Consider the following 13,718-nt stretch of genomic DNA (forward strand, 5'->3'; position numbering starts at 1 on the left):
TTGCGGGCAATAAGATACTGAGTCTCCGACTTTATAAGGTACTGCCCAACTGTCTTCCAAAGGGCTTATACCAGCTTGCAGCCCACCAGCAGGTACAAGAATTCCATGTTAGTCCCCATCACAAGCAGAACTGTGCTAGAGGGACTTTTTCTTGCTCCACAGTAGTATTAAAGACTCTCTGATTGTGCAGGCTGAGTGAGCAGAATTCCAGGTGTGTGTGCATCCAGCTAGCTGTCTTGAAGATACGTGTTTGGTCTGCCCCGGTTTAGAGTACACAGAATTGCTCATTGTTATGTTAAAATAAAGGTAGTAAAACCTGCTTTGTAAGTTGCTGTAAGATTAAATGAGATAACTAAAAAGTTCTTAGGGCACAATGCCATGACTCTGGGAAGCACTCAGCAATCTTTAGCTCCTCCCCCCCCCCCCCCCCCCCGGAGTGATGCCAAGCATTGACTCTTATGATTTGCAAGGTGATTAATATCTGATGCAATGAAAAAGGTGACAGGTGCAATATGCTTGTGATATATGTGAGTTTGCTTTTAATCTCAATTACCTATTGATAAGCTGTTGAAATGGGTCCCAGACCAGGTTTGTCATTTAAAAATCCAAAAAAGTTTTAAAGTCTTCACCAGCAGAGCCAATTCTAAATATAGGATAAATATCAGTAACTACAAGCAATTGCCATATCACCTTCTGCATAAAATTGTCAGCACAGAAGCAGCATAACTCAATGTAGACTTAAAGCAAATTAAAACACTTTAATATTGTTCAATACTTGATCAAAACTTTAAGACATTATTTACTGAGACTGAGAATGTGCTTATTTATGAAATAGTCTTAAAAGTGTAATTCAATTCTGGTATGTTCTTTGCTTTCCTTCCTTCCTTCCTCCTCCCTTCCTTCTTTCCTTCCTTCCTTCCTTCCTTCCTTCCTTCCTTCCTTCCTTCCTTCCTTTTCTTCTACGTAAAACTAAAGTTCATCTACTAGAGCAAGTTTGCCTAACCTAGTATTCTGTGTCCTGGGTGTTTAGTTTGGGAGTAAAGATAGAATTTTTTAAATAGAGTAAGCTACTTTAAATAGAAATCAGAGTATAAAAGACATTCCTCATATGGAATGCTGTTTTGCTAATCCAAATAAAGTAGCTTTTAGAATATTTTTTTGATCATTAAAAATATTGCAATCTTAGTTTCTGAGTACTTAAAAAGAAAGAAAAGCTTCCCAGTTTGGTCTGATTCATTCATTCCTTTTTCCTTCCTCCCAAAGGAATAGACAGTCTCTTAAAGTTCGAGAGCATAAAGTGTTGGGGCCATATGTAGATGGTTTATCCCAGCTGGCTGTCACTAGTTTTGAGGTAAGTGTCATTAAAAAAAAAAAAAGTCATTAAAAAAAAAAAATGGTGGTAAATTGAAGCACGTAAGTAATGTTGAATGTATTTTTTATGTGAATGCTTTATAGCATATTGGTACCACGTGTGGTCTCGGGAGCCCAGTAGCAACATCCCCTACATGGAAAGAAACACCTTCAACCTGCTTTGTTGTGAAGGCATTACAGTGTGGTTAAGAGGCGCGGCATTTTGAGTTGCTGAATATTTTCTTTCATACCACTTTCTTGAAAACGGCCTCCCCAAGGTTGTCAGTGATGTCCCCCTAGAGAAGTCTAGATGCACATAAGTAGTGTTGGGTAGTAAATTCATGCTCCTCCCTCTGACAGGGTCTCCTGTGCCCATTTCCATTGCTTTTCACTCTTCTGGTTCTTCTGTTTGTCCAAATTGCTCCTCTCTCCATTGACTGACCCATCTCATTCTCCCGCTACTTGACTTTAACGCCTCTATATATTCCCGACTAGATGTTTTGACCTTGCTTCTATTGTCACTGCTCCGGAAACCCCCCAAAACAACCTGCTCTGTGTTGCTGAGGGATGCAGACAGTCGAGTGAGCCAAAACATCCTCTATCTAGGTGTGTGGTCTGGAGGTTGTGGCCGTCCCATCATCACCTCAGACTCAGTGTGACTAAAATTAATCTGTGAGATAACTCCCTCCAGCCATTTAGATGAAGAAGGTTTTAGTGTTGCTCAAATCAGAACCAGAGTGCACTCATCACTTTAGAAGCACTTAGGTGCTGAAGCGAATGGAAAACTCTCTGGCGTAACGGTGCTAAGTCAGCACCTTCGCTCAGGTGTGTGGGTCCTAGCTCAGTGTGCTGGGGGTCAGTGTCCATCTCACCCTGTCACTTATTTGTAAGAGCCATGGAGCTTGTGACTTGCTTCCCCGCTCTGTCTCTGACTAGATGTAGGAAAAGTTAACTTGATCTCCATGAACGTCAGTGTTCTGTGGGTAACATCAGGAGAATGCATCTTTTATAAAACTTATTCATCAAACATTGTGTGAGAGCCCATAGTTTCCCAGCATTCGAAGACAGGTGTACAAGGATGAATAAGGAAAAGTCCTTGTCCTTGGAGAAGCACGGTGTGGGAGGAGGGGGACACAAAAGCAGCAGACAGCCATGCAGAGTCTGAAGCACAGGAGAGTTAGAATAAAATAAGGTCACTGCTGTTACTATCTGGAGCTCGATACACATTTCTTTTCTTCCCTAGGAACTTGCCGGGGCAAAAAAAGGTGCTGAACAGAGAAAGGGGACAATTGTGGGAGGGCCAGACTGGGGGAAACATCTCGTATCTTAGAACGCGGAGAGGGAGGTAAAGGCTCCCACCGTGCCCCGCGGAGGTTCGGGTGGAAAGGCGGTGACCCTGCGTCCCAGGGATGGTCATTAATCTGTACACCTGGTAGGCGGGACCGCATTCCCATGTGTTTGCTTCTGATATTTTCCTTATGCTTTGCCTCTAGGATATTGAGTCATTGATGTCTGAGGGAAATAAGTCTCGGACCGTAGCTGCAACCAACATGAATGAAGAAAGTAGCCGCTCCCATGCTGTGTTCAACATCATAATCACGCAGACGCTTTACGACCTGCAGTCTGGGGTGAGGGACAGGGGGGAGCCTTTGGTGGCAATAAAAGAACTCAGATATCTGCAGCAGTGAAGTGTTTGGGTTGGGTTCTGCTGCTGAGAATTTTGTGTGGGCTTTCCTACTTACTAGCTGAGCCACTTTGCTTAAATCGTTTAGTTTATTAGGTCTTCCTTTATATAGAACTTTAAAAAATATATAAGGTTTCTTGTGTAAACTCCCTAAAGAGCGTGATGATGTCGCCATACAGCTTTTAATATGTATACTTTCATCCTGAAATTCCCCTAAAAACAGCTGTGTCTACCTCATAACCCTTAAGGGCTATTAAAGAAAAAAACCACAATCTTTAGCCTAAAGAACACTTTTTCGAAAGGAGAGGAATTTGACCTGAATATGCAGGCATCTTCATGTGCTGGTGTTTCCTCAAAGGCACAGAAAACCTCCCACTTCCTGACTATATTCTGAAAGCTGAGCGTGCTTGCTCCCCAGCTATCCAACAAACACTGCATTCACACGGCAGTTTAAATTTGACCGTGCAAATGCGAGTCTGCATAGCTTCTTACCTGCCCTGTCTGATTCATTCATTCCTTTTTCCTTCCTCCCAAAGGAATAGACAGCGGCAGGGGCCTGGCCGCTGAGGCTGCCCTCAGTTACAGTACCAACATCCACGTAGACATCTGCATTTGCACTCACGTGTGTTGTTGTCCTGTTTCCTCCAACTAGAACTCCGGAGAGAAGGTCAGTAAGGTCAGCCTGGTAGACCTGGCGGGTAGCGAGAGAGTGTCCAAAACAGGAGCCGCGGGAGAGCGACTGAAAGAAGGCAGCAACATTAACAAGTAAGGTGGCCGGGGCGACGCGGGGCTGCGTGTGTGCCTGGGGGACTTGTTGCGTTAGAAGCCATCGAATGGTTCCGGCGGCATGTGGTTCTGGGTCTGTGTAGCTTTAGTAAACTGAGCTGAGGAAAACCAACAGCCTGCCTCTGCCGAAACGCGTGAGGTTTATGTGCGTGAAGCTCCGTGCTGCGGCCCGCAGGGTATCCTCGTGTATGATGCGGTCTTGCGTGAGTGCACATCACAGTTCTCTAAATCAAATTCTGTCTTCGATTAACCCAAGGAGCGTACTCTGAAAACAAAAGCTGCTCTGAAGCCCTTTGTATGGCTAATGCTGTTTAAACATCAAGACCTAAAAAAAATGGAGCAGCTACTGAATACCTGCCATATCGAAAACTCACCGTTTGCCTTCAGTGCACCCAGGGATGCACACTGGAGGCTGACAGAGGGCAGGGTGGTGCAGGATGTGTAGGAGTTTGCCAGACAGACAAAGGAGATGAAGGCATTCTGCACACAGGCAGGCAAAGTGCTTGTTTTCTGTAACTAGTCTCCCAGGATGGCACCTGCTGGGCCAGGGCGAGCTTGGCTTTCCAGCAGGAGAGGAAGCAGAGTTGGTGTCTGGCTCAAGCCAGACTGTCAGAGTTCATTCCTTCCTTTTATACCCTTCTGTGTTTTCTTTTTCTCATCTGTAAATGGGGGATAATAATAGTCCCTACTTCATAGAATTGTTGGAGCTCAAATACCCATAATGGGCTTAGAACAATGCCTGGCACTGAATCAATATTAATTATTGCAGCTATTATTTTTATAACCTGTGTAAATAGCATAAAAGTTCAGCAGAAGAGGGGCGCCTCGGTGGCTCAGTCGGTTAAGCGTCCAACTTTGGCTCAGGTCGTGATCTCGCGGTTTGTGGGTTTGAACCCCGCATCGGACTCTGTGCTGACAGTTCAGAGCCTGGAGCCTGCTTTGGATGCTGTGTCTCCCTCTCTCTCTGCCCCTCTCCCACTTGCGTTCTGTGTCTCTCTCAAAAATAAATAAACAGTAAAAAAAAATTGTTTTTTAAGTTCTGCAGAAGTAGTTTAGTTTGTACTTGTAACATCTTTCTGCTGAGACATAACTTGGGGTTTCATTTAGGACAGAAGTGACAAGGGGTAATAGAGGCAGGAACATGTTGGTGCTGCTTGCATTTTAAAAATGACGCTAGCACATTATAATTTTAGTGTTCCGAAGTTTAAAATTAGAAGTAAGATATCACCCCCTCTATCAGCTGGACACAGCGGCACTCACTGCAGAGACTGCTGCTTTAGGGAGTTAATCTTCCAGTCAGCCTGTCTCCCTCTCTAATAACAAAGGGTTTTGCTAGATTTCATGACAAAGCACTGTAGGAGCCCAGGCCCGGGCTGCAGCTCTGTGATCCACAGTGAGCTCAAGAGCTGGGATGGGAAAGCAGAAAGGGGGGTATTAGGAAGCAGGTATCAACAAAAAGATTGTCAGTCCTCATAGAGATTTGTTTACTGCTGCTAAGCCATGCCAGCCCTTTGCCTTCTGGCTGGGCGTATGGGAAAACACTAGAAGTTTTGTGCTGGGAATGTGTGAGAAATTAGAGTATGGCTGGCCTTGAAGGGTGATGATCACTAACTTGTACTGACCTCTTACTGTGTTCTAGGCTCTGTTCTGAATGCTCCACATGTAATAACTCATCCTCACATTAGCGTTGCAGGGGCGGGGACAGGGCGGGGGGTGTCTGTTATCCTTATTTTATAGATGAGAAAATCAAGACAGAGATTGGTTAAATAACGTGCCCCAGGTCTCAGAGGTCTGAGTGTGGATCTGCATCTGGTTGCAGGCAGTCTGGCTCCAGGGCCAGTATACTTGTGGTGACTGACCTGGGTGAAACCCCCAGGCAGTATACTTGGGGTGACCATGTGTTCTGTTTGCCTGCAAGAGTCCTAGTTGATACTTTTGCCCCAGAGTAGACATTATAGAGCCCTCTTTAATTTGGGCACTAAATTAGGCCATGTCCCAAGCTGGACTACCTCAAGGCCACGTGCTAACATGATTTAGATCCCCAGCAACTGTCTTCCATAATGACTTACCAAATTGAATGGAATCCTCTTAGCATCATGCTGTCGTTCCTTATTTATATGCTAGCTGTTTCACAAATGGATGCATGTACTCCCCACTGCTAGTTAGTGGGATCTTGTCTGCTGGTTCTTTATAGTTTTCAGAGCACTTTCGTATGCATTATTTCATGTGAGGCTCTTAATAGGTATTTTTATCTACTGATAGATGAGGAAATTGATGGTTGGAGACATTTAAGTAATATGGATGAAGGCCAAGCAGACATTGATTAAGCCTCTGCTCTGTGTCTGGCACTGCATTAGACGCTGGGAATGCAAAAGAAATTTAGATATTGTTGTAGACATACTGCCTCCCCACCCCCTAAATATGTCCTTGTCCTAATCCCCAAAACTTTTGCATACGTGACCTTAAAAGGCTGAGGGTATTGCAGATGTGATTAAGATTTTTTGATGAGGAGATTATCCAGGTGGACCTGATGTAAAAACAAAGCTCCTTAGGGACACCTGGGTGACTCAGTCTGTTAAGCGTCTGGCTCTTGATTTCGGCTCCATTCGTGATCTCACAGTTCGTGAGTTCAAGCCCTGTGTTGGGCTCTGCATTGACAGTGTGGAGCCTGCTTGGAATTCTCTCTCCTCTCTCTCTGCCTCTCTCCCACTCACACGCTCTGTCTCTCTCTCTCAAAATAAATGTAAAAAGTTAAAAAAAAAATAAAAACAAAGCTCTTTAAAAGTGAAAGAGGGAGGTAGGAGGGCCAGAGTTGATCAGAGTGATGCAGAGTGATGGAAAGCCTTCACCGTCCAGCTCTTGTTTGAAGGTGGAGGAAGGGGCCGTGAGCCCTGGAATGCGGGCAGCCTGTGGAAGGTGGAAATGGCAAGGAGACAGACGGTCCCCTAGGGCAGCTCTGCTGACACCTTGATGTTAGCCCCATGAGACATGTTCTGGACTTCTGGCCTCCAGAACTGTCAGAAAATAGGTGTTGTTTTAAGCCACTGCATTTGTGGTGATTTGTTAGAGCATGAGGAGCACATAGTTTAGGACAACAGGAAGTCACTTCGCTTGAACAAAATGAAAGGAAGGAGGATTTTTTTTTTTCTGGCCAGACAATGTTGAGACATGCTACTTAAGCCAACGTGTAAGCATGGAACTATTTTTTATGACACCTTGGCCAGCCTGTGGATGCTTGCCAAGTTGGTCTTATGCTTTTCCCAAAATAACCGGCTCAGAGGGAGGGAAGCTGCCTCTGAACCTTTTCCACTGCGCCCCAGTCCAGGGCTGTTTTCTCTTCCCGATACACCTCTCTGATCCCCCTGAGTAGGTGCATATGCCCCTAAAGTCCAGGCCAGGCCCAGGTCTCCAGCACGTGTCCTCCAGGCCCTCGCTCTGGTCATCGGTACATAGCGACCGTATGAATGGGACATCGTCTCTCCACTGGAAGGTTCCCTGGGGTCAGCACAGCTCAGAGATCTTCATGGAAATTGGCCTTCCGTCCCTCACCTGCCATTCCAAAATCCAGAACGCTCTGAAAACCAAGTGCTTTTTTTTTTTTTCTTCACAGCTTGCTTGTTGGTGTAGCCTCACCTGAACTCCCATGAGGCTCTCTTAGTCTTTATCCGTATTTATAGTCTTTGTTTACTCATTTAGGGTGGCCATTCATACGTTTAGCTGTAGAAATGTAAATGTATTGTATTACGGGCTGCTGTCCCAGACCTACCCATGGTCATGTGTGATGTATGCACTATACTTCCTAAAATTCAAAAAATTCTGAATTTCCGCACACATGTGGCCCCAAGGATCTCAAAAAAGACATGCAGGCCTACACTTTTTGATCCATTTAGCCAGTATGTATTGAACGCTGACTGGGCATAAGAACACAGGGAAGAGGGGCACCTGGGTGGCTCAATTGGTTAAGCATCCAACTCTTGATCTCAGCTCAAGTCTTGATTTCAGGGTCGTGAGTTCAAGCCCCATGTTGGGCTCCATGTTAGGCATGATGCCTACTTTAAAAAAAAAAAAGAAAAAGAACACAGGAAAGGGTAGATGGGACCCTGGCCTTGGGAAGGTCAAGATCCCACGGGGAAGGAAGACCCTTGGAGGGATAGTCATAATACATTATGTGCAATGGAAACCTATCCAATGGAACTTCTTTGTTATAGAACCTAACTGTGTGACATTTCTGTGCCTCAGTTTCCTCAGCTGTAAAACACAGACGAGGAAGAAGCCTGTGAGTGGGCTTACTGTGAGGATTAAATTAGTTACTATTTGTAAAGTGCTTCTTGGAACAGTGCCTAGCATAGAGTAAGCGCTGCGTAAGTGTGTACTAACAAGGTAAAAAAAATAAAAATAAAATAAAAGGGCTGCCTGATAGTTCCACAAATGGCTTTTTAAGCCTTAAAATCAGTGCCCTGTCGAGTGCTAAAATTAAAGCCATCTCTGACATGTTTCCTAAGCTTTCCCTCAGCCTCCTATTTGGGCTTCTTTTGATGGAACATTAGTAATCCTCTTACACAGACCTGTCAGGGACTTCACACAGATATTAGTGTTTCTTAATGGGCTATGGATTTCGGAGCCTCATCTCTCTGTAAGCTCTTAAGAGCTTTCAAGCACGCATTATTCCTTCATTTGGTGAGCCGAAACACCTGTGTGGCAGCACCACCGTGGCCTGTTCAGGGCGTGAGGGGAACAGGCCTGTAGACCATCCTCAGGGGACCGCCTGAACACTCAGTCTGCTGCTCTGCCTGTCCGTTGAGGCTGGCATGAGGAAGCCTGTCTCTGCTGCTGGAGCCCGGCGGGTTAGCTTCCCTAGGAGCTCACTCAGATCACGGAACACCAGCTAATACCCCGGGGACTGACGCTGAAAACGGCTCCATCTTCTTCTCAGCAATGGGCAGTTACTAAATGCAAGCAATGTTCATCTAACAAGTATCATTCCGGGTCTCCGTTCCACTTCAATTACCGTGGTTGACAATAAAGTATATACTAAACATTTCCCCAAATGGGCTCTACTCAACATTTGTTCTAGGGCTACTAATATATGTTACTCTTGGGGTTCTATCAAATAATTTGTGTTATGATATAGTAAACTAGAAGTCTCGTATTTCTAATGTTTCACGTGACCCAATCCTCCTTTTTTCCTTCTTGAGTACTTTCTGTGACTTTTAATCATTTCCTCTCGGAAATCTCGCTTAAACGGATATTGCCTGCTTAACCAAACATGAACTTGTACCTGGGGAGAGTAAAAATGGCTTGCCTCAGTCCATTATTCAAGGGCTGCTGGGGCGGGGAGGTTGCTTATCAGTTTACCATTCATGCATTGCAGGGCCCAAGGATGTGGGAAGAAAGTCTGAATAAACATCTTTGCATCTACCGCGAGAACCCCACAAAGGACAGAGCAAAAATCTTCTTGGGATGCAGGAGCCACATGTTTTGGGGGCATGTGACATTGCGACTTCAGTGTTTCTCAAAGCATGTTTTGCAAAATACTAGTTCCTCAAGTGACTCTGGGAAGAAAAGGATCCTTGGGCAAATCGTTTTGAGAACAGCTGCTTAAACAGCTTTCCTTTGGAGATTTCCCTGCTAACATGTCCAATAAATCCTGCAGTAATGAATCCCATATTAACTTTGACTTATTCCCTGAACTTATTTGATGACAGAATTCTAGGTATAACAGAGATTAAAATCTCCAGAACAGATATTCTAAAGAACTTGTTTTTGGAAATGTTGGTGTATTTCACTACAGAGCTGGAAATGGAAAAGAGACAGGAGATGGGACTTGTTAGATGCAAATCACTGGCTTGGAATGACTTGTGCTGGCCACTGGAAACCAGTGGGGGGCGGAATGGGGCCTGTTCTGCAGGCACCACGGCTTTCTTTCCACTCCTGCCGTGGGATGGCATTGGCCTTTCCCCCATTTTGCCACACACACACTTTGTGTTTCTCCTTTTCGGATACAAGTGGAGACTTACTGGGGAAAAGTACTAACTCAAGTCCACTGACTGCATTATCTTCCAACTAATTCTTTAAAAGCCAAGGATTGCATTCTGCTGTAAGCAACAGCTGTCGTGATGACCAAATGATTGATTTCTTTTCCCCACGTACCAAGAAGTCCAGAGGCTGGTAGAGCACCTCAAAAATGCTGTCAAGCACACAGCTCTACTAACCTTAGTGTGTGTTCACCTTGTCCTCATGACCTCAAGATGGCTCAGCCATTCTAGGCATTGTATCCTTATCTGTGTTCCAAACAAGGGGATCAGGGGGGAAGGAAGGGCCAAGGACCACCAGCTTCTGGCTTATATCTACTAAATATATACCTTCTCTATCAAACAAAGCTTCCTTGGAAGACCACCCAGTCAGTATGTTCTCCCTATATCTCAGAGCTGGATTTCATGGCTTTCCAGAGCTATAGAGGACTCTGAAAAGTGGAGTTTTTAGCCCAGCATAATCTTCCCAGAAAAATCAGGGTTCTGTTAGCAAGTAAGAAGGGGAGAATGGATGTTGGGTCAGTACCCACAGAGGGTACCAAAACCATGATTGAATTAGTCCTTTTTAGAAAGAGATCCATGGTCTGTTCTTCAGTATATTCTAGACTCAATTTTACTCAGCAGATACCGCTTTCTGTAAGCAAGGCACAGTAATTGTATGATGTAACAAGGTCTCTGCCCTCAAAGCAATCATAACCTTAAGTAAAAAGAGATAGAGAAATACAAATACAGTCAATTCTAGCAATGCTTAACTGCAATTATGACCTTAGAAAAAGATCATTAGAAAAATAGGTAAAATAATATAATATTTGAAATCCATCCTGGAGAGTACAGATAACTCCCATCACATCATATCCACTGTTAAGGGAAGGAATCCGGTGGTCACAGTTTCAAGGAAAACTATGCAGGTTGGAGGAAGGTGCAGAAAAGGAAAAAAAAATACTTATGACCAGGTTTATCTCATTGTTTGTATTCATTGGAGCTGCTTTTATTTTGTTTCTGATCCTCCTAAGTTTTATTTATTCATATTTTTTATGTTTATTTATTTATTTAGAGAAAGAGAGCACACACCTGTGTGCATGAGCTGGGGAGGGGGGCAGGTGGGGGGAGGTGGAGAGAGAGAGAGAGAGAGAGAGAGAGAGGGAGGGAGAGAGAGAGGGAGGGAGGGAGGGAGAGATCTAAGCTATCAGCATGAACCCCACGAGGGGCTCTATCCCACCAACCATGAGATCATGACCCCAACCGAAATCAAAAGTTGGTCACCCAACCAACTGAGCCACCCAGGCTCCGGTATTTACTTTCTTTTTAGTCTCAAATTCTCCATTGTTATAGATAGGTAGATTTTAACAATCTCTGTCTTAAAACATGGCTGTCTGTTCACAAATGTTATCCCCTAGCCTAATCCTTCTGTCCTCTCCAGTCAGCCTGTGTTTACTCTGTGCCCGCCACCCCAGCCCAAGAAGTTCTGGAAAGGTTAAGAATTTCCTTACTGTCTCCACCTCCCCTAGGTTCAGGGAAGGAGCTGTGCTTTGGTAGAATTAGATTCCTGGAGCAGTTTTTTCAGCCTCTCAAATTTGCAAACAGCCCCACCCTGTTCAGGAAACCTGTGAGTGCCCATTTGACTCCAGCATGAGAAGGCAGTGCTAGCAGGATCCAGTAATTTGTGATTTTCTTATATTCTTAAGCTCCCTAGGAATTAAATTACTGTTAAAATACTTAAGCCCATTGTTCAGTTTTCACGCATTGAACTTTCATACTTTCAGAAGCCCGTGGATCATTGCTTCCAGGTCCAACGTAGCAGTAGCACCCCCACACTGTCACTGGGTGACCTGGTTACCCTCACCCATCATGGAGCCCCCTTACCCTGCAGTTCATTTCTTTTTGTTCCAAGGGGGCAGTGGGTCGAGACAGAGTCCTTGTTTTTTTTGTTTTTTTTTGTTTTTTTAAAGGTTTTTTTAATTTTTATTTTTGAGAGAGACAGAGCATGAGCAGGGGAGGGACAGAGAGAGAGGGAAACACAGAATCCGAAGCAGGCTCCAGGCACTGAGCCGTCAGCACAGAGCCCGACGCGGGGCACGAACTCACGAACCGTGAGATCATGACCTGAGCCGAAGTCGGACGCTCAACCGACTGAGCCACCCAGGCACCCCCAGAGTCCTTGTTTTGAATATGTGCACACAATCAGGTAAAAGGCTTCTACTAATGATAACCTTCTCCAACTGGGTAAGTTACAGAGTACAGAGTAGAGTACACACAAGACAGAGTCATGTGATCATGTCCGCCCAGCCCCGCCCCTCCGCTGTGGCCGGTCACGTGCCCTACCTGCTGACAGTGCTTGTGCTCGGTGCTCTCAGCGCACACGCACGTGGTCCTGTAGACGTTGATGACATCGTGCTACCCTTCCCCGTTTTCTCTCAAAGCACTCATGTGGTTTTTTTTGTGCCCTTGTTTAGGAGTGCCCAGACCCTTCTTTTTTCACTCCTGACACTATCAAATTAGAAAGTAGGAGCAGTTGCCACAAGGCAGAGTTAGATTTTGTCTGGATGAAAAATACATAACTCCAAAATGTGTTTTCGTAGCAAGGGCCACTGTTCACTTTAGAATTGCTAATATGGGCCTTGGAATCACTGAGCTCTTTATAGTATGTATGAATTGAAGTAATTTTTGCCGTGTTTAAGTCCTAAACACTGGTTCCGTTCAAAGAATTGTTTTCAACTGAAAATTTTATTTCAATAGCTGTGAAGTGTGAAAGATGCCCTATATGCTATATTAAAGCAGAAATTTGTTTTTGCCTTAAATTTCTGCTTTCTTCTATTTCATATATAGCACATGCCTTTCTTTTCTCAACTCCTTCCTTCCTCCCTCCCTCACTCCCTTCCTTCCTCTTTTTTTCTCTCTTTTTAATTTTAGAGAGGGAAAGAGAGCACAGGAGAAGGGCAGAGAGAGAATGAGAGAAAATCTTTTTTTATTTTTATTGTTTAATGTTGATTTATTAATTGAGAGGAGAGCAGGAATGGGGGAGGGGCAGAGAGAGAGAGAGAGAGAGAGAGAGAGAGAGAGAGAAGAGCATCCCAAGCAGGCTCTGTGCTGTCAGCACACGGCTCAAACCCATGAACCGTGAGATCATGACCTGGGCCTAAATCAAGAGTTGGAAGCTCAACCTACTGAGCCACCCAGGCGCCCCTTTACTTAACTTTTTAAATTTAATTTTATTTCATCATGATAAGTATACTCTTGAACCCCCATCCTCCTGCCCCCTCCCCTCTGGTAGCCATCAGTTTGTTCTCTAACCTTAAGAGTTTATTTCTTGATTTGTCTCTCTTTTTCCTTTGCTTTTTTTTTTTTTTTTAATTTTTAATGTTTATTTATTTTTGAGAGAGAGACACACACATTGCAAGCAGGGGAGAGGCAGAGAGAGGGAGACACAGAATCTGAAGCAGACTCCAGGCTCTGAGCTGTCAGCACAGAGCCTGACATGGGGCTCAAACCCACAAACCGCGGGATCATGCCTGAGTAGAAGTTGTACGCTTAACCGGCTGAGCCACCCGGGCACCCCTGCTTGTTTTGTTTCTTAAATTCCACATATGAGTGGAATCATATGGTATTTATCTTTCTCAGATTGACTTATTTTGCTTAGCATTATACTCTCTAGCTGTATCTGTGTTGTTGCAAATGACAAGATTTCATTCTTTTTTAAGGCTGAATAATATCCCATTGTATGTAGATACCACATCTTCTTTGTCCATTCATTTACTGATGGACACTTGGGCTGTCTCTATAATTTGGCTTTTGTAGATAATGTTGCAGTAAACATAGGAGTGCATGTATCCCTTTGAATAGTATCCCTTTGAATTTTTTAAAGTTTA

The 13,718-nt window shown here is 44.4% G+C and overlaps 1 protein-coding gene across 11 annotated transcripts in view; it reads left to right on the plus strand.

Annotated features, from left to right (window-relative positions):
- The window catches only part of KIF13A (kinesin family member 13A), a 215,679-nt gene that overhangs the window by 131,526 nt on the left and 70,435 nt on the right, over positions 1-13,718 (plus strand). For all 11 annotated transcript variants that reach the window (XM_053904861.1, XM_053904863.1, XM_053904864.1 and 8 more), the window contains 3 exons: positions 1,264-1,351; positions 2,844-2,978; positions 3,687-3,799. In XM_053904861.1, the coding sequence (XP_053760836.1) occupies positions 1,264-1,351; positions 2,844-2,978; positions 3,687-3,799 (336 nt within the window). The remainder of the gene's footprint in view (positions 1-1,263; positions 1,352-2,843; positions 2,979-3,686; positions 3,800-13,718) is intronic.

Source organism: Panthera pardus, unplaced genomic scaffold (assembly GCF_024362965.1).
Source record: "Panthera pardus isolate Hobbes unplaced genomic scaffold, ASM2436296v1 HiC_scaffold_17, whole genome shotgun sequence".
Lineage (NCBI taxonomy): Eukaryota > Metazoa > Chordata > Mammalia > Carnivora > Felidae > Panthera > Panthera pardus.